A 20,747-nucleotide genomic window follows, 5' to 3' on the forward strand; every position below is an offset into this window, starting at 1 on the left:
TCGGGTAGCCCTTAGAAAAGTTAATATTTTTCTGAAATAATCAGAAAGACCCTCTCATCTCTTCAAATGAAAGTCCACAATTGTAGCTCGGAATACCATTCATAATGAACCTTTTACGCCATTCCCTTTCCATCTCTGTGGAAATGGTGCATATCAATGATTTAAAGAATTCATATGTTGTCAGTTCATGATAATGTTTCATCATGCCCAATTAGCTAATCTAGTACCCATGATCATTGAAAGAATTACATTTATTTGGGCAACAGGAACTTTTGTTTGGATATGCAGAGACATTTCTTGTATTCTTTGAATATTTTGATCCTAATAGTGGGAGTCAAAATACTATAGAAGTAGAAATAAAATTGTTTTTGGTCAGTCATGTGAAGATTCCAAAGATCAAATAGTTGATATCATGTGGTTGAGATGCTAGATGTGTGAATCTCACAGTTATCGTTCTCATAGTGAGTGAAATTATGCAACTTATGGACTATTTGATACCTATTCTCTATGCCTGCACAATATTATCAGTAGTTGCATTCTCTATATTAACATACCATAAATGCTTTGATGCTAGTTATAGCAGCATTTTCTTTTATTTTCATGTATTTATTGATAAATTAAAAAATATGATTTTCTATGAAAGAAAAATAGGTTTATTTTCAGTTCATTGTTGAATTGTTTTGAAACCTTTCAAAATTGAATGGGATACATGCCTTTAAATTCAAGTAACTGAAACAAGTTGTGCTGCATATTTTTGGGAAATGGAATATTAATATATGACGATGGTCATTGTAGAGTCAATGCAAATAATTATATAGCATCAGTAAATTCCCCTCATGTTAACAGTGTCTTTAAACAGTGCATATTGCAATGAAATACCTAAGTGACCAAGTTGATAGTTATGTTAATGAACGCGATGATGCCATGCTTTACATGCATAACCTTTACATTAGTTATGTTTGGCTGTGGGGACCTAAGATTTTGGTTCATAACATTTTGACTCATCATCCCACTGATTTTATTCCTACCATTTAGTTTCACAGTCCATATTGAGCAATCCCCATTTATCCATACATGTCCATTCATAGTAATAAACTTAGTTCCAACTGCTGGTGGAAAATATCATTTAGCCCATTCAGAAGACGTGTGTATTTCCTGTTGCCTTTCTGGAGAAATCAATCAATCAATGCACTCCTGAAGATCTTCAGGGCTGTATCATCCTGTTGGTGAGTATCCCCCTAATTGACATAGATTTTATTATGCTGGGTTCCTTTTGCTTTTTATTCTATGGGACCTCAGAAAAAATTACCTAATTTTAACAGTCATGTGGAATATAATATTAAGTGCAGAATGTAATTTTTTCATAATTTGTATGTGCTTGCATACTCATTAAGTGTAAAATGTCACGATTGTATACAAAGGCATCAATCAGATTATCCTGCTTAGATGCTTTTGACTAGTTGCCATTGTTTGAAATGTCACTCTGTCATTACTTGAATGGCGTGCTGGTTGTCAGCTTATGCCAGCATATTCTGTTTCAGTTGGAGTTCACATTCCCAAATCCTTGATACTTGGTAGATTGGAGGGTTATTTGTGCAATAAGTAATTAGTACCTCCATTTTGTGCTTGCTCCTTCATCACACTCGGCAAATTACAAGAATACATCTACTGGGTGCGGCGGTTATCTCTAGACAAATTTCAATTTGAACTTCCCGCTACATCATAGTTCCACTGGAGGTCACAATTGGCATTCTTGAAAGCTATAGGCATCCAGTAAACAGTCATTACCTCCAAATGGCCCAGATGTTATGTACAGTGCAGAGTACAATCGAAGAGCTGCTATTATCAAAGTGTTCACTCTGGGCTTCTGCCCAGTGAAATAAGTAGCTCCATTCTTCGGGTCCCTCAGATCAACTGTTTACGATATTGTGGCTAAGTATAATGCTTCGGAGAAGTCTGGGGAAGTTTTCGTTGACCCGGTGAGGAAGCCTAATTTGTGGAAACGCTTGGGTGCTGATTTCAGTGAAATTTTGCAAGTTTGTAATTTTTAGCAAATGTCATGAAATCGTGGATGGTAACTGTGGCCTCAGGGAGACAATATGTCTTTCAACAGGATGGTGCACCAGCTCCTGATGGGCTGGGAAACTACAGAGTAGAAGAAAAATAGGCAGACTTGGTAGAATGTTCCGCATTCTGAAGGGGGAGAAAGCTTGGGCAGATCTTAGGAAAGAGGCAGGGAACCCAAATATTATAGGGAGAAATGACCAATAATTCAAGGTAAAATGCCGGGCACAAAGAAAGAATAAAAAATATTTTTTTTCTAAATAAAACAATTGTTGATTGGAAACTCTTACCTGCAAAACTATTCGAGCCCTTTCCTGACAGAGTGCATACTTTTAAGAAAAGATGTAAGGAATATATGTAATTATTTTATTGAGTTGTGGTATTAAATTATGCATAACAAGGGAAAATGAAGATGGTAGTGAGCATATAGCCATATTCCTTGGGATTTAATGGAAACAACTTCTTTGGCAAATGGTCAATGCGAGTGATTTTTGCACTTTGAAATTTTTGCACAGCTTATTTGGCATTTGATATTGTATGTTATGTGACAAAATTGAGTCTTAAGTTTGTTAGTTTAGTTTTTAGCCTAAAAACTAATTAGGATGGACCAAAGCCTGCCAGATTAAGACCCTATCTAAACATCCATAGGTGAAATATGGAACATACTCTGAGCATGGCTGTTTAGTGCACTCCGGTGGTCTATTCTGGGGAAACCTGAAGACATCAGCCCCCGGAAAGATGTGACTTATTGGGATCCCAGTGACACCAAAAGTATTCAGAATGAAATCAAAAAAAAATCTTTTTCCCTAAATTAACCCTATTGTTACAAGTCAGCATGAAATATCCAAACTGCAATCTATGTCAGCCTTTGATCACTGCCCGTTCATGGCCAGCATCTGTATAGTTAGTTTTAACAATCCACTGAAAATCACAGGTACAGCTTATCCATGGATAAGGCACACCTCTTAATAACACACTGTTGGATAGGCATTTCTTCAAAGAATAAATGCATGACCCTTGAGACTCTTTCAGCTACTACTCTTGGAAATGACTGAAAGGTCACTTGCAATGAACCTCTTAGCAGAAGAATTTAATACTGGAGCCTTTTACTGAAAAATATATATGAAAACTGGGGTGCAGTTGAATTTCTTAAGGGATGGAACTTTCCTTACCAGCCTGAAGTCTGTCTAAATCAATGATTTGCGCTTTCCTCAAGGACAAGATTAAGGAAATAGATGCTTCAATGTAAGTGACAAGAATATCTATGCAATGGTTGTGTATTCTCAAGATTGTTGAAAGATTGCTACTCATATGGATGAGCGAAAAGGAATTACAAGGCGACTCAATTAACAAGAACATTTTTGTGATGGTGAAACTGATTTTCACCGACCTTGTTAAGACATAGGATCATCAATGGCCGAAGGAGGAGTACATGTATGTAAGGGAAACTGGGTGGTTTGAGCTCAAGAGAAGAACCAGCATCCACAGCATTGTGAGGCATGGTGAAGCTATGAGCTTGATCTCAAATGCAGTAGAGAACTTCATTGGTGACTTCAAGAAGCTTGTAGATTCTCAGGGTTACCTGATACAATAGGTTTTTCATTGTGACAAAATGCATTTCTGGAGAAAGATGCTAAAGCAAACCTATATGACTGCCAAGGAGAATGTATTGCCTGGCCACAAGCCAATGAAATACATACTGTACTCGTATTTTGTCCCAATGCAAGCAGTGATTTGTAAATTAAACCCCTGTATGTTTACCATTCAGATACTCCACGAGTTTCCATTGGAGTGTCAGGTGAGCAGGCTAAATTTTATTTGTTTTCAGTAAATCAATTTTGCATTATAAGTTGGTTCCTTCCATGATGGAAGAAAAGATGATGACTCACTGTCCTAAACAACTGATGAACAATTTTCTTTGGGTAAACCGTACATATATGATCTTTTACATACTTTTTTGGTGTGGAATGCATCATCGCATAAAACATTAATTTATATAGGTAAAATAGTTTTGCATTTTGGGTAAAACTCTGTGAAGAATTGTGCATGTTACGCGAGGATAAGGAGAAAGGATGAAAACATAGGAAGAACAAACACATGGTTGATGGAGAAGGTGAAAGGGTATGGATTATAAATGGAAAAAAGTTTTCTTTTCCAGGAAGTTTGCATCTTTATGGTATCCTGCAAACCACCAGCATGGTGTGCAGCAGGGGGTGATTACACACCAGACTACTTTTGGTGTAAAATACCTTTCCCCCTTGTGCAGTTAGATAATGTTATTCTGTGCGCTGTTTTGATGGGAGAGAAACAGACAGCATCTGTCAACTTTCGTTGCTGCCGCAATTGAGGCACCTTAGTGGACTCAGCAAGTTGAGAGATGGACAGCTTCTGAGATGGTGACTTGCTTCCTTATTGGCTGCACTATTTGCTGCACCGCGAGAATGGATGCATAAAAGCAGGACTTAGGCAGATTCAAAAATTCAAGAATCACAGTTTTTAGATCATCTGCAATGAGCATGATTGCTGCAGTAATAGATCCATTAACTCCCCAAAAATCTAGATGACCCAAATGTTTTATTGCAGTCTATGATTTTGGGAGGAAATTATTTCACATTATGATAGAACTATTTACAATTGCATAGTTGCTGCAGAAATAGTCATGAACTTTTCCATGCAAAACCTTCAACATGAAATGAAGGTTAACCACGTATTTAGTGTGGCCTTCGAATACCAATGAAGCATGCTTCTTATCACCCCTCCCAAAGATGTTGTTTGGAACTCTTGTTCATGAAAATTTGCATATAACTGCTCAGGGTTGCGGCTACAGATTTATCGCATTTTAGTCTATGATTGTTCAAAATGCAAATTATTTAGTAAAATCTGTGAAGAACTGCTTCATGCATTTACTTGTCAAAATTTGCCAACCTAGCCTGTGAATGGAGGCACTTCCATACTAATGTATCCCAGTGACTCACCAAATTAGTGATGATGTGCTGTTTATGCCAAATTTAGTGGTTATCCATGAAAGAAATTTGTTCTTTTGCGCAAGCTTCTTCGTGAGACAATATTAACTAGAATATCAAGTAGCAATGAGTTAGGATTTCTGCAACATACTGTAAAGATTGGGCTCTTTGTATAAAATGACACAGAAGACTCATTTGGCAAGCTGATAAAAATAATCATTAATATTTCATTAACCCTGTGCATATTAAGGTTTATTTATAACAGTGTAACTGATTTGTGGGTCGCGGTAGTCCAGGGGGTAGAGCGTTGGACTGCTGACCGGAGGGACCCGGGTTTGATTCCCAGGCTAGGCACTCTGGGCACCTGCAGCTCCACCCAAGCTATGTGATTTTTTGGGTACCAGATCTTCCTGGGCAACCATAACCGGCATATGGAAAGGAACTGGCTCCCCTACCCTGATGTGTGAATTTCGCACGCCATCGAGCTTAGTACTGGGTGAACTCTACCGTCACCTACCAAACCGACCTTTGATTACTGATTTAGTTATAGTAATCTCGCTCTAAGTTCTCATCTAGATAACCTAAAAACTTTTCTTTATAATAATCTATACTTTTGGAAGAACATTATTAGAATCTTAGAATGAAACGTCTAAGCAGCATAAAAAGAGGACCAAGGTTGGGAATCACTCGCAGTGCAAAGGTTAAATTACAGGTAAAAACTCATGTAAATTGGATGGTTGTCTCTTTGGTGATGATATTGAAAACTATTATTAGCCCTATCATTCTACAGTAAAAGAGGTCATATAAATAAAATTAGAGAGATTATATGTAGAGAAGATAGATTTAAGATGTTTATTTTCAGAAGAATGACAAGGGATTAGAACAACCTTGTCCAACTGTGCTAAGGGGGATAAGTAATTTTTTACCAAAAGTAGTCTGGTATATAATCACTCCTGGCATATTGCCTTGCTTTCCTTGTCTATTCCCATATCTTCCAAATCATTTTTTACAACATTTTGTTTCGATACACTGTGATTCACTCTAAAAACATTCTGCGCACAACTTTGAATTCTGTGCCCACCACGATGCCACCACATTGAATTGAATTGATCGAAGGACTGCGGGTTCTGGTGAGGCACAAACAACTTTTAAATTATGGTGGACACATTGAGTTGAATTTCTATACAGATGGCAGAATGAAACTCATAATCTTAGAGATTCTTATGCGTAATGTAAAACCATAAATTAGAATCAGATATCCCAATCTACTGTGTCAGTCCTAAATATAAGTAGAATAAATATGGGGGAAAATATTTCAGATCAAAGCAAAAATTACTAAAATTTCTTCTTTCTAAAAGAGTTCATCATAACATCCTAGTGCATTGACACACTGATGCCAGAGCCTCTGCCTATCGCCGTACGCCTCCTGGGAGGCGTCGACAGGAACATCGTTCAGGCACCTCATGACGATTTCTTTGGAATTATCCAACATTCTAAAATGTTTGCCTTGTAAGCTCCTTTTTATTCTTGGGACCAAACATAATTCCGGCGTTACCACATTGGGGCAGGAGGTCGGTCCAAGAGATCACGCGAGATTGTCACATGAACCTTCAGCCTTCTGATCTTCCGACAGATCCTTTGGGACCACACCAACAGAACCTTGTCACACAACTTTCCCATGACTATATCTTCTGTAATAATGTGATGCACTGCGTTTTTCGAAATATTGCTCCCCTCTGCTAATATTCCGACACTCGGGCGTCGATCAGAATTGAGCCTGTCTCTCACGTTTTGCATATTTTCGCCGCACTATCGTCGACTAATGTCAGGGGCGTTCCTCGTCATCAACCTCCTCTCCGCCTTCCCGGAACTACTTATGCCAGAGGAAAAACATTCCTTGGGGCATTACTAACCATAGTCATGGTTTCCCGATACGAATTTCCTAGCTTAATACTAAATTTTATCCGTATTTTTACTTCTTGGAACGTGGCATCGTGACGCGTCCCTCGAACAATGGTCCATCCTAACAGCCTTTCGCACCCAGTAACGGTGCATTTTCCACTGACACCGGCCTCATTGCTGTCCCAAAACCTTCCACCACCTTTCTCACCACAAATTGACCCACTCCAGGAAGGCCGGAAAAAATCACTACTTGTTTTCGGGGTAGGCCCTGTGTGTGTATTTCTGCATCGATATTCTTCTTTCGGATTTGGAACGTATCGCGTTGCTTTAATTTGATGGTGGCATATTTAAATGCAAATTCACAGGATAATAATATAGTAGCAAAACAAATGGGTGGTTATCTTATGCGCACGCTCTAAATTTCAATACAATTAAATGGAAAATGGTGGTACCGTGCTGATTCATTTGCTTGCCCATGTTTCGGAATAAATACCTAAATAGGAAAATGGTAATGTCTTAGAACATCGTATACTTTCCTTTGTTAGTAAATATTGCCGATCCCTGTGTTTTTCGTGAAAAACGTACTGTTATAGTGACAGAAATACCATAAAAGATAAGCCATTGCACAGCATTAGCTAACGATTTATAATGCGGATTAGATTGAATACCTACCTGAATGAATGAGAGGAACAGCTCTACGGAATGGAGCGACATATGGCACATCGTTTGTGGCATGTAGATAATGCTTGCTTCTTAATATTCGACGATCATGATGCATCTTATTTGATTATAATTGTTACTTGTAGTTTATAAACAAGTGGATCGTCGCCAAGGTTGCGATTATTATGATTATTGCGGCTCGCAATACAAGTTATTATTTGATTTAATTTCCATTTATATTCATTCAAAAGAATTCATTTTCATAATGGCAAGAAAGTTTTTATTACTAAGCCCAATGGATGTATTTTTAGATGAGATGAGAAAATCACATAATTATTGCTGATCACTTTAATTATTTTCACAGTCACCTGCATAATGCTAAATGTGGTTGAGACATGGTATTATAAAGACACTTTTGGTTAAAAAAACATTAATGATGTGTGTACCTAATTTTTCCATTGTAGCTGCGAAAAACGTCTGCTGTTGTTAGGTCTTGGAAAGATAAACCCAGAATGAAGAAGTTTAAAATTTATCGATGGAACCCAGAAATCCCCTCTGATAAGCCTCAAATGAGGGAGTACAATGTTAATTTAAATGAGTACGCCAATATTTGTGTAAATGTGCTTTTCGTGAAAAGCATAGGCCAAGTACTAATTTCAATTTTTTAAAGGTGTGGTGGTATGGTTCTCGATGCATTGATCAAAATAAAGGATGAAATGGATTCATCTTTGACATTCAGAAAATCTTGTCGTGAGGGTATATGTGGTTCTTGTGCAATGAACATTGGCGGAGTGAATACATTAGCCTGTATCACGTAAGTTGATGTTTTTGCGCAAATTTTACTGTTTAAAATCATTTAATTTTTATAATAATAATTTTATTTCCCCAATTGACAAGTACATAGTATGGTACAGAATATCATACAATTATGTAATCGTATAGGGTACGTCAAGAAGTACAGTAACTGGATTACTAGCCAGAGAAAAGAAAAATAAAATAAAATTACACCTACACACATAGTTAAGGATTTACACAATATAAAATTCAGAATTACCCAGAATTGAAGTAGTCGTTCACACTGTAAAAACATTTTTCATTTAAGTACATAAATAACTTATTTTTAAAAATAGAGAGTGATTTCTCATTTTTTAAACTAATGGGAAGCTTGTTGAATATTTAGATGCACAGAGAACGAGGTCCCTTGGACATCATTGTCATGCAAGCAGTCACTACACACAGATGATTTCTTGTCCTAGTCCCATAGGCGTGTGTGCTATTATTTGATGGGAATAGATGCATGTTCTTTTTTACAAAAATTATCGAATTATAAATAAAAACACTAGGGACTGTTAAGATGCCAAGGCCTTGAAAGAGAGTTCTGCAGTGGGCTCTATAGGGTTTATTGCACATGGACCTAAGCAATATCCTGATATCATGCATGGACGAGGATTACTATCAATTTTTTATTGTTTGGCCATAAGGACTTCTAATATAAACAGCTGATTTATTTATATTAATTAATTAATTAATTTAATATTTGCCAAAATGATATATCTATACACATAGACTTGGATTTATATCCCAATCTGGTCTGGCAAATCACACCTATATTCGGAACATTTGAGTAACTGAAATTCACAAATGTTCCTATAAAGGGTATGCGGGAGCTAAAATACTAAGGTAAGCTGAAAAGTAATGCACACATGCTTGTGGAGCGCGTACACAAATAAATAGCAAGATCGGGCATAAAGTACATTAAAGTACAATTCTTAATTTTCAAAATCATATATTTATTTTTCAACATAGTCACCGTTAAGGCTAACGCATTTCTCCTAACGTGTAACAAGTATTTTCATTCCGTCACTGAAAAACTCTTCCGACTCTTCTCGAATCCAGGACTTGACAGCTGCCTTCACCCCATTGTCCGAGGTCTCTTATGAGTTGAAGAAAAAAATAAAACAGGCACAGCGCAAGATCGAGGGAATAAGGAGGGTGTGGAGTCGGTTCAATTTTCAGGTTTAGTAGAGCCTCTCCAGTTGCGCGCGAGTTGTGTGGACGAGCGTTGTCATGTTGCAAGATTGTTAGCGCCAAACTGCCTTTAGCACGACAAACGTCGGAGGTGGTTTAGAGTCTGTATATACAAAGAAGCATTTACCGTTGCCCCTCGTTCCAGAAAATCGGTCACATAAACTCGGTGAGCATCTCAAAACACAGTCAAAAGAAGTTTTTTTGCGGATCTTTTGGACTTTTTCTCCCGAGGAAAAGACGGATGTCGATATTTTCGACAAAACAAGCGCTCAGTCTTTTCTCTTCCGGGTCGTAATGGTGGACCCATGACTCGTCTCCTGTCACAATATTCAAAAGAAAGTCGTCTCCTTCGTCACAGTAGCGCTGCAAAAGTTGCTCACAGCATTCCAATCGACGCTGTTTGTTCTCGTATGTGAGACGACGTGGTACTTATTGTGCACAGATTTTACGGTATCCCAATTATTCAATAATGAAGCGGACACCTTCCTTGGATATACAAATATGGTTTGCGATACGCTTTTTAGTGATTCGCCGACGATTTTTAATCAAATCTTCGACGAGTTTGCGATGTTTATCGTCTGTGGCAGTGATCCGACGTCCGCTGCGTGTTTTATCAACAATAATAGCATTTCAACTGGGCACAAGATACGTCATCATTAACAACATACGCTGGTTTGACGCGGTCAATTGCCACAGATACCTCTCTACCCTGGATTTTCAGCTTGAATGTCTTGGGACCACACTGGATCACTGGAAATGGCCCATCATAAGGAGGATCCAACGATGGATGGAGCCTATCATTTCTCAAAAATACATGGGAAACAGTTTCCAGATCTTTAAACATGAAAATGTTGCGGGCTCCGTGTCGAGAGACTTGCTGTGGCTGGAGTCGGCGAAGGCCCTGCCGCAGGGTGGTGACATAATCTGCAGTAGCAGCAATGGCACTAGTGTAAGGGGAAAAGAATTCTCCAGGAAGCCGAAGTGTTTGGCCATAAATGACCTCTGCAGGCATTGCCTGAATATCTTCTTTAAATGTGAACCTCAGACCCATGAGAACCACGGGCAGGACATCGGTCCATTGGCTACCACCGTGGCAACGGATAGCTGCCTTCAACTGGCGGTGAAGGCATTCCACCATCCCATTGGCTGCAGGGTGATAGGCTGATGTCTGCAGGTGCTTTGCCCCCGTCAACTGCATTAGCTGCCGGAACAAGTTACTTTGAAATTGCTGCCCCTGGTCTGTGGTGATGCGAACGGGAGTTCCAAAACGTGAAATCCACTCCCGGAAAAGGGTCCTGGCAGCAGTTTCTGCAGTGATGTCTTGAATTGGGAAAGCTTCAGGCCACCGGCTGAAGCGGTCAATACATGTCATAATGTAGCGAAAACCATGGCTGCATGGTAGAGGCCCAACAAAATCTATGTGAATATGCATAAATTTGGCCCTGGCAATGGGAAAAGCACCAATGGGGGACGAAACATGTCTCATGATTTTGTTCCTCTGGCATTGTAAACATGAGCGTGCCCACACGCGGCAGTCTCTCCTCATGGAAGGCGCAGCTACTAGGCGGGTTGTTTGTCGAATGCCAGGGTGTGATAATCCATGCATGCTGAGGAATACCTGTTTTCGGAAAGGCTCGGTGACTACTGGCCTGGCTGAGGATGTGGACATATCACATAACAGAGGATGTGATGAACCAGGAAAAACAACTTTCTTCAAAATTAATCAGGAATTCTGAAGAGAATTGACAAGGTCGTGATCAGACTCCTGAGAGGTAGCTAGTGCAGAGTAATCTATGGAGGCAGAAATGCTTTGAATGCGGGACATGGTGTCCACTACGATATTATCTTTACCTGCTACATGCCTGATGTCTGTGGTAAATTGGCTAATTAAGTCCAAATGCCTAAACTGCCGGGGGGAACACTTCTCGGCACACCCCTGAATTGCACAAACAAATGAACCACTACATCAACAAATGAACCGCCATAAAGAACAGCATTACAAGAATCACATTGCATTCCAGAAATTTCAGAAGTAACACAAACCACCAGTTAAGGCAACTCACAGGCATATTTTAGGTATATCAACCACAGAATACACTACACCATAGACAGCAATTTTTTTTTCATTATTTTGTGAACTTAAGCTATAGGAACTACCTTCATACATCCATCACAAAGCCGACCCGTCTACATAAATCCATAATTTCTGCAGGGCCTTTTCACAAGTTGATTAATTGGGACAGTCATGGGGTGAGTTGGTAGGGAGAAAACCAGTCAGGTAAGTCATTTGATGTGCCATTAGCTTTGTATTCAGAATTGTTTATAATTAACTTATCTTTTTTAAAGAAACTGCATGAAATCCCATACTAGTAACTTTAGTGGAGTCATCTGCTGATGTGTATGCAAATGATAATTAATTTGAACATCTTGTTTGTTTGTAGTCCTTAGGACCACAGTTTATGTAGTAGGACACCTTGGTAGCTTAATTGGTGAAAGCACTTGAACAGAAGTCAAAGGATTTGGGTTTGAATTCTGTTGTAGACGAATGATTTTTTGAATTCGAAGGTTTTGAATTTGAGTAATGATGTTTGGGTTAGATATTTCCCACCTAGATGTCTATTGCATGCCTCTCTTGCCTCATACTACCATAGATATATAGAAATTCAGTTTTCATTTACCAAACCTAAATATTTTATGTTTCAGGAGCATAGGTGGTAACTTGAAAAAACCACTGAAGATTTATCCTCTGCCTCACATGTATGTAATCAAGGATCTTGTCACTGATATGCAAGGTTTCTTTTCTCAATACAAATCAATACAACCATGGCTTCAGAGAAAGAATGAGAAATCAGTTGGATCAGAGCAGCTTCTCCAAAGCATTAAAGATCACAAGCAACTGGTATGTAAAGTTATTCATTGCTAAATTAATATTATTAAAGGTATCATTAAAATCCACTTCTTTCCTTAGGATGGTTTGTATGAATGCATATTATGCGCTTGCTGTAGTACCTCATGCCCTTCTTATTGGTGGAATGGAGATAAGTATTTGGGGCCAGCAGTACTCATGCAGGTATGTATACATTTTCTTTGATGGGTAAATAGGAAGTATATCCTGATGCCCTAACACTGTAGGTATATCTCCTGCAAAGTTCTTCTACCTCTGAAGACTCAGAGCTGTTATGTCGTTTTTACATTTTTTGTGCCTTAACACACATAATATTTCATTTTTACAACCACAGGCAAATGTAAAAGTGTGCTATTTGATTGTTGTTAGATAATCTCCTAAATTTGTGTCAGTCAAAATACATTATACATATACTATTTTTGGAAAAATTAGGATAAAATATAAAATTATTACTATATCAGTTGATTCTTTGAGAGGATATTAAATATCTCACAATGATTTCCTTGTTTAATGATAATTTTTACTCAATAGCACATTCAAAATATGATATATTAAGTAAAGCTGATGCACTGAGAGTTATTTCTGACAGGAAGGCTTTCCTAATCCCTGCAAATGAATTACCATCAACTTTAATAGCGAAAAAAATCTTTTCAATTGCTTGTTTCAAAAATCTAGTTATCTACCTATAAGATATCTTACAGGTAGATCATTCGTATGGATGAATATTACTCATTTTTATTTAGGGATGTTTTTTTCATCAAAATTTGAGATTGATATTTGACCTACTTTCTTATATTTACTTGATTTCAAATTCCTACACATGCTTACACATTTTTAAAGATAACAATATTCTATAAAATATTAGCTAACACCGTTCTTCTCACACCTCCCACTCTGAATATTCATATCAATGGATAGCCCCAACAATTTGGCTATGGCAACATCTTACAGCGAGTAGAGCTCAAATTAGGCAATAGAGTTCAGACCTTTTAAAGAAAAGGGTACTTCATTGGTACTTGTTAGTGTTTCCAATGAAATAATTAAGGTTTTGACAGAAGTAATACCTATTGCAAGCTCCTACTCTGCATGTGTTGGCGCTAGACCTGAATCAAACTCTGCGTCTATTTGACTAAACAAGAAGCTCAATGTACTCCATCAAAATATTCAATGTGTTAGAAATAAGGTATTTGAATTGGAAGCAATCTTATCCACATTAGAAACCAATATTGATGTGCTATGCTTATCTGAACACTGGTTATCTAAGACAGAAAGTGAGCATTTTTGTCTAGCCAATTACAATCTAGTTAGTCTTTATTGCAGAACACATTGCAAAAATGGAGGTACAGCTATTTTTGTCAGAAATAATATTAAAGCCAAAACACAATCCTTTACTTCATTTCTAAATGAGGAAAAAAACTTTGAGCATTCTGTCGTTGAAATCTATCTTCCCAATGGTAGTATTTTTATAGTTTGTTTCTATAGATCTCCAAGCGGCCTTGAAGATGTATTCTTAAATAAATTAGATACTCTTATTGGGTTACTTAAAAACAAAAAGAAACCAGTTTTAATATGTGGTGATTTTAATATAGATTTCTTGAAAAATTCCTACATTAAACGTGATTTACTTGCTATTCTGTGCTCTCATGATATGACAGAAACGATTAAAGACCCAACAAGGATCAACTCATGTCTTGATCAATTCATAATTGGGAATGACTTTTATGAAAAGTCCTCTGAAGTTATTTGTACAGGACTTTCTGATCACAAAGCAATTCTCTTATCCCTATCATATGACGATGGACACCATAAAAAGTTAAATGCAGAAATTGTCTATAAAAGAACATATGATCCTTATAGTCTTCAATATTTTAATACATTATTGTCAAAAGAAACATGGGAGGATATTAATTACCCTACTGACCTTGATACTAAAGTTGACAGCTTTATCAATATCATTACTTATTACCATGATTTAGCATTTCCCCTTAAAAAAATTGTCAAGCATAATAAAAGTAAACCTGAAAATAGTCCTTGGTTAACAAGAGGAATAATTATTTCTTGTAATAGAAAAGAGCATTGTATAAGCAATGTATTGATTCTAATGATCCAGAGTTAATAAAATACTACAAAAGTTATTGTAAAATTTTGAGAACTACCATTACTCTAGCAAAAAAGCTGTATATCAGCTCATTGATAACAACATCATCTAATAAATCTAAGACTATCTGGAAAGTAGTGAAACAGGAAACAGGGAAAAATAAAATTAATAGCAATACAATATCTAAAATATGTTATAATGGCACAACAATAACAAGTGTCCAAAAAATTTTAGATATTTTCAATGATTACTTTGCCCAAGTAGGTGTCGATCAAACTCCCAATCAGTCACCCACTAACACAGGTACTTCTAAAATGGTCATCAATTCCTCCTCTATATATCTAGAACCTGTTACTAAAAATGAAATATTGAGGATAATCAATCAGTTAAATAATAAATATTCATGTGGCCCTGATGGTATACCTGATGCTGTTATAAAAAGTTGTGCCACCTTTATTGCTGAACCACTGACTGAAATTTGTAATCTTTCCCTAAGTGCTGGTCAATTTCCCTCCAAATTTAAAGTTGCAAAAATTAAAGCTCTGTTTAAAAAAGGAGAGAAGGAAAACATTGAGAATTATAGACCAATTTCCTTACTTTCAGGTTTCTCCAAAATTTTGGAGAAGGCCATGTATCTGAGATTGATTTCCTTTTTCGATAAATCCTCTGTCATTGACAATCATCAATTTGGCTTCAGAAGGAATAAGTCCATTAATGATGCCCTTTTCTCATTTACAAGGAATATATGGAATGCCTTAGATAGTAATAGTCATGTTGCAGGGCTTTTTATTGATTTAAAAAAAGCTTTTGATACAGTTAACCATGGAATTCTTTTGAAAAAATTAGAAACAGATGGTATAAGAGGCAATGCAAAGGACTGGTTTAAATCTTATTTAACTGATAGGTCACAATATATTGAAATGAATTCATCTGTATCAAGTACAACTTCTGTTATTTGTGGAGTTCCGCAGGGCTCCATTCTTGGACCACTACTATTTTTAGTCTTCATAAATGATTTACCTGCAAATTTACCACTCTCCAATACAATACTATTTGCTGATGATACTAACTTAATTTTTAATAACCATAATCCCATTCAGTTAATGAACGAGGTAACAGAAACTACACACAATTTGATGAACTGGCTCACTGACAATAAGCTATCTTTAAATAATAATAATAATAATAATACTTTATTCATTTTAAAAATGGTACAACCATATTAAATGTCGTCAATCATAATATTACTTAATATATAAACATAAGTTCTTAAATGTGATGAAGATTGTCACAAAAGAATTCATCCAATGAGTAAAGTGGGTGAGCAAGTAACCAGGTATATACCCTATTCTTGAAACTCTGGATACCATCTGATTTCAACTGAGTAGGCAGATAGTTATACAGTCGTATGTTCATATTGTGAAATGTGTTGTAAGTTGATGACAATCTACAATAAGTAGTATTTAGATTCGATTTACCTCTTGTGGAATAGTTATGGAGGTTGGACCTTAATTGGTAAGTTTCTAGATTAACTTTCACATGTATCAGAGCCTTAAAGATATACAAACAAAATACAGTCATGATTCTATACCTAATAAAAAAAGGTTTGCAGGAATCACGTGGTGGTATATTAGCAAGAGAGCGAATAGCTCTCTTTTGCAGTAGCAAAATTTGTTTAACATGAGGGGAATGACCCCATAACTCAACACCATAATTCAAATGACATTGAAAGAAGGCATGGTAAAGTGTTAAACGATACTCATTTGAAATGATAAAGTTGAGCTTTCTTAACATATAAACAGCTTTACTAAGTTTATTACAGGTCTGACTGATGTGAGTCTCCCAATTAAGTTTTGTATCAATATAAATTCCTAGTATTTTAGCAGTTTCAATATCAGTTGTTTTTGATTTAAGACTGCACACAATATGCTGAGTTTTGTTAGTATTTAATTGTAAATGATTAACATCAAACCATTCCTTAGCCTGTTTTTGGGTAGCGCTAGATCGTAACTTTGCATCTTCTGGATGTTGACACTTTTGCACAAAAGTAGTGTCATCAGCATATAAAACAGATCTAGGTTTCATATTACAGGGCAAATCATTAATCATGATAATGAAAAGTACTGGGCCAAGCACAGAGCCCTGTGGTACACCACATTTTACTTTAAGAGCTGCAGACTGACAGCCATCAAGTTCAACCAATTGGTGGCGATCATCCAAATATGACTTCATTAGTTTCAGTGCAACTCCCTTAATACCATAATATTCTAGCTTTGTTAGTAATATTGAATGATTAACACAGTCGAAGGCCTTACTAAGATCACATAGTGTCACTGAGACTGATTCCTTTTCTTCAAATGCATTAATGACATAATTAACTATGGACTCTACTGCCAAAATTGTAGATTTCCCAGATCGAAAGCCGTACTGGGATTTGGAAAAGAGATTATTTAACTCAAAAAAATTACATATTTGATCTTTCATAATAGCTTCAAAAATTTTACCAAAAACAGGGACTGTTAGTAAAACACATTATTTAAATTTCAACCTCAAGAAGAAGTTAATAAATTATAATCCAATAATTAACGGTTGCCCCATAAAAGAACTAAAGGTAACAACGTTTTTAGGTATTTGGATTGACTCTAATCTTTCATGGGAGGAACATATTAATAAATTAACTCAAAAACTGGCACAAATCTGTTATGCATTCCGTGTACTCAAGGAAATCATTTGCATTAAGGCATTGAGAACTATATATTTTGGCTATGTGCAGTCACTTCTCAATTATGGTATTCCCTTTTGGGGCTCCTCTATCTTCCTTCCAAAATTATTTAAAATGCAAAAAAAGATTATTCGCATAATAACTAATTCTAATAATAGAGCTCCCAGTAAACCTATTTTTGAAAAACTAGAAATCTTACCTCTTCCTTGTATGTACATTCTTGAAACAGTGTCTCTTATTAACAAAAATCAAGACATGTTTATTAAAAATTGTGACCTTCATAGTCATAATACGAGAAGCCAAAATGCATTCCATGTAAGTCAGCACAGAGTAAATAAAACGATTAAAGGGATAGATCATCAGGGAATACTTATGTACAATAAATTGCCTGCTTATATTAAAAATATCAAAAGTTCCTTTAAATTCAAGTGTGCCGTGAAAAAACTACTTTCATGTAAATTATTCTATAGTGTAGATGATTTTCTAATGCATACCATTTTAAATGTATAATTGGAATGTGTTAATCCCAAGAAAATTGTAAATTGTATGTATTTGTATTTTTCATATTGTTTTAATATTTTGCATAACGTCTTTTATTGATATGAAGTGTAAAACATGTATTGACAAAGCCATGCATAATTCTATGCCTATGGTGAAGAAATAAATTGAATTGAATTGAATTGATTTAAAAGACAGTATGAATTTTATAGTGGTTTGAGCACTTGTGGAGCAAGTGAGATAAAGAATTTTAAAGGCTTAAATGCGGCTATAAATTGAAACTATATATTTTTTTAAACTTTAAAAATATGGTTTTTCCTTCTGCATGAACTAAATAGCAAATGTACATTTCCATTCAGCAACCAAAATATTTTTGTGCCCATCCATCTAATAAAAGTGTGGGTGTTTTTCATTTGCCATTTCAGCTAAGAGATCGCCATTGGCTTACTTCACCTTAGATTTGAAATTTGTTATTAACATTTCATTTGATAAATGTCCATATTTTCAATTTTAGTAATATGTGTAAAAAAATTATTTGGGTCATTCCTGAAGAAAGATTTACTTTTTCCATATTTGTTCACTTTAAAATTAAAGCAATCTTTTTCAATTTTTATTTAAAAGAATATATTTCATGTTAAATTTATTTGCTATTGGCATATCACCTGAACTAGAGTAATTATATTTGTCATTTTACCCATAAATAGAATCATAATTTTCAGCCACAGGACAAAGAAATTTGATTACCAATTTTTCAACAATTGTGTCTGCCTGAGAAAATGCAAGTAATGTCCACCAAAATCTTCATTACATTGGGTAGATTAATAAGGGAGGAGCTAACACGGTACAAGCCCCCATAAATGAAGAAATTCAATTGGTTTTGTACAACACAGAAAACTCATGTTTAGTTGGGGATGTCCACTCGTCTGAATGATCTCACATTTCAAATATATTTCTTATGATTTTATTCTGAAACTGTTAATTTAGGCTTATCGATGGATAATAGACTCAAGAGATGAAGCAGCCACTGAGCGCCTAGCTAAGTTGAGAGATCCATATTCTGTCTTTCGATGTCATTTAATATTGAACTGCACAAAAACCTGCCCAAAGGTAACAAGGAAATGAAAAAATCTCATTTTTCCTCTTGGAAGTATACCCAAGTATACTGTAACAGAATATAGTAATAATATGTAAGTGTAAGGATATTTAGTAATGCACATTTTTAATATTTCACCTTAAACAGGGCCTCAATCCTGGCAAAGCTATTGCAGAACTGAAGAAACTTTTGGCAGGAATGAGTAAGAAAAAGGCACCTGATATGAACAATTAAAATTATTATTTTTTGCTGTCTATGTACAAATTTGTGGGCAATAAGAGTGCATGTTAATGCAAATGACCAAAATATTTTAATTTGCTGCAACCAAAAATTCAATTGGGCAGGAAAGACATGATTTAAGCTGACTGTTACTATGATTTAAGTTCATCAACACATTACTGAACTTCTAGCCCGCATAACTTCTGCCCAACTATACCTGCCCTGGATCAAAAAGTGACACCACCCTAGGATGGTTTAAACTGTGGTGGCACTAGAGCACTATTGACCAGTGCAACTCTTCAGTTTCCTGTATCTCTCAAGAAGAACCTTGGCCATAAATCCAGACTATCACTGGATGATCAAAGTATCTTTTAGTGACAATCCTAATGTAACATCATATTTAATAGGCCACTTTTGAAAGTTTCCCTTGCTCTGTACATTCATGGAAAAATGGCAGATGAGAGTGGTTTTCCAGAATGTTATAATGAATAATTGACAACTGCAAGAGCTTTGAGTGCGCTTGATGTTTCTTACCAAAGTTGAGCTGTATCAAAGAATTATTTTTGAAGTTAATCAAAACTAAAATTTATCATGGGTCTCTGCATTTCCTCAAGACTTTTATTTTCGAGAGTTGAGAGCATTAAAGAAAATAAGTCTTGTAGAGTCAGTGAGCAAATAAACCTTTCTCGTAGTCACATAACCAATAGAAACCATATTAGGAGCTGGCAAAGGGTAATGAGGGAGTTTTCTTAAGTTTTGTTCGAAATAAAAAAATGCAAAAGGGATAATGGAAATATTTTGATGCTAATGCAACAATTACTTAAAGTATGATAAACCAGATGCTTAGGAGTGACTTTAACGTATAAATACCCGTTAATCGAAGTCGCAGATCACAAAATGTAGTTGTATTCAACTCGGAGATGAAGAGGGATCTAATATAGAGTAGGATGCTGGATTTTGAGTTTTGTTAGGAGTCACAAAATATTTATTTAGTAGCTGTGTTCATCCAAAAACCTACCTTAACCGGTAGATTACCTAATAATAATAATAGTTGTATCCTTTTCTTTCCTTTAACTTAGACAATGATCAATATACCTAATTTAATTGCGTTATAAACTCCCTGAATAACATGATGTACCTCAAGAATATGAGTAAGTTACATCGACAGCCTTTCACAAAGCAGTTTAACTGACTCCCGGGGCCAGATATCGTTTAAGCACCATTAATTTAGGTCATTTTGAGACCGGGGTCCACTTCCTTCAGATTTTTCTAACCCATAGGATCATATTACTTCCTATATTTTATTTAGTAACACGCACGGGACATTTTGTCGCCCAATATTTGTCCGCAAAAATGAAACTGATAACGCGAATGTGCCTAACCGAATAAAAGAAACAGAGATTTTTACGGTCACAACACCCCTAAATTTGAGCGACGCGATTGCCGCAGGTTGATAAATATTGTTTACCTCAGAGGTTTCTGCATGCAGTAATTACGACCCCGACTGTCAGGACCAAGGCGGTTATTCGAGCAAGGAAAATTACGAAGATTGTACTTCCGGGAGTGGTTTATCCCCCGCAAGATATTAAATTATT

The 20,747-nt window shown here is 36.1% G+C and overlaps 1 protein-coding gene across 1 annotated transcript; it reads left to right on the plus strand.

Annotated features, from left to right (window-relative positions):
- The first annotated feature begins 8,101 nt into the window (after positions 1-8,101).
- LOC139693653 (succinate dehydrogenase [ubiquinone] iron-sulfur subunit, mitochondrial-like) lies at positions 8,102-19,167 on the plus strand. Its single transcript, XM_071591892.1, has 6 exons — positions 8,102-8,187; positions 8,260-8,403; positions 12,321-12,516; positions 12,586-12,687; positions 18,825-18,947; positions 19,081-19,167. Exons 1-6 carry the CDS (start codon positions 8,102-8,104, stop codon positions 19,165-19,167), a joined length of 738 nt encoding a protein of 245 aa, XP_071447993.1.
- Positions 19,168-20,747: the final 1,580 nt, after the last annotated feature.

Source organism: Hetaerina americana, unplaced genomic scaffold, assembly GCF_022747635.1.
Source record: "Hetaerina americana unplaced genomic scaffold, ioHetAmer1.1.p SCAF_5, whole genome shotgun sequence".
NCBI lineage: Eukaryota > Metazoa > Arthropoda > Insecta > Odonata > Calopterygidae > Hetaerina > Hetaerina americana.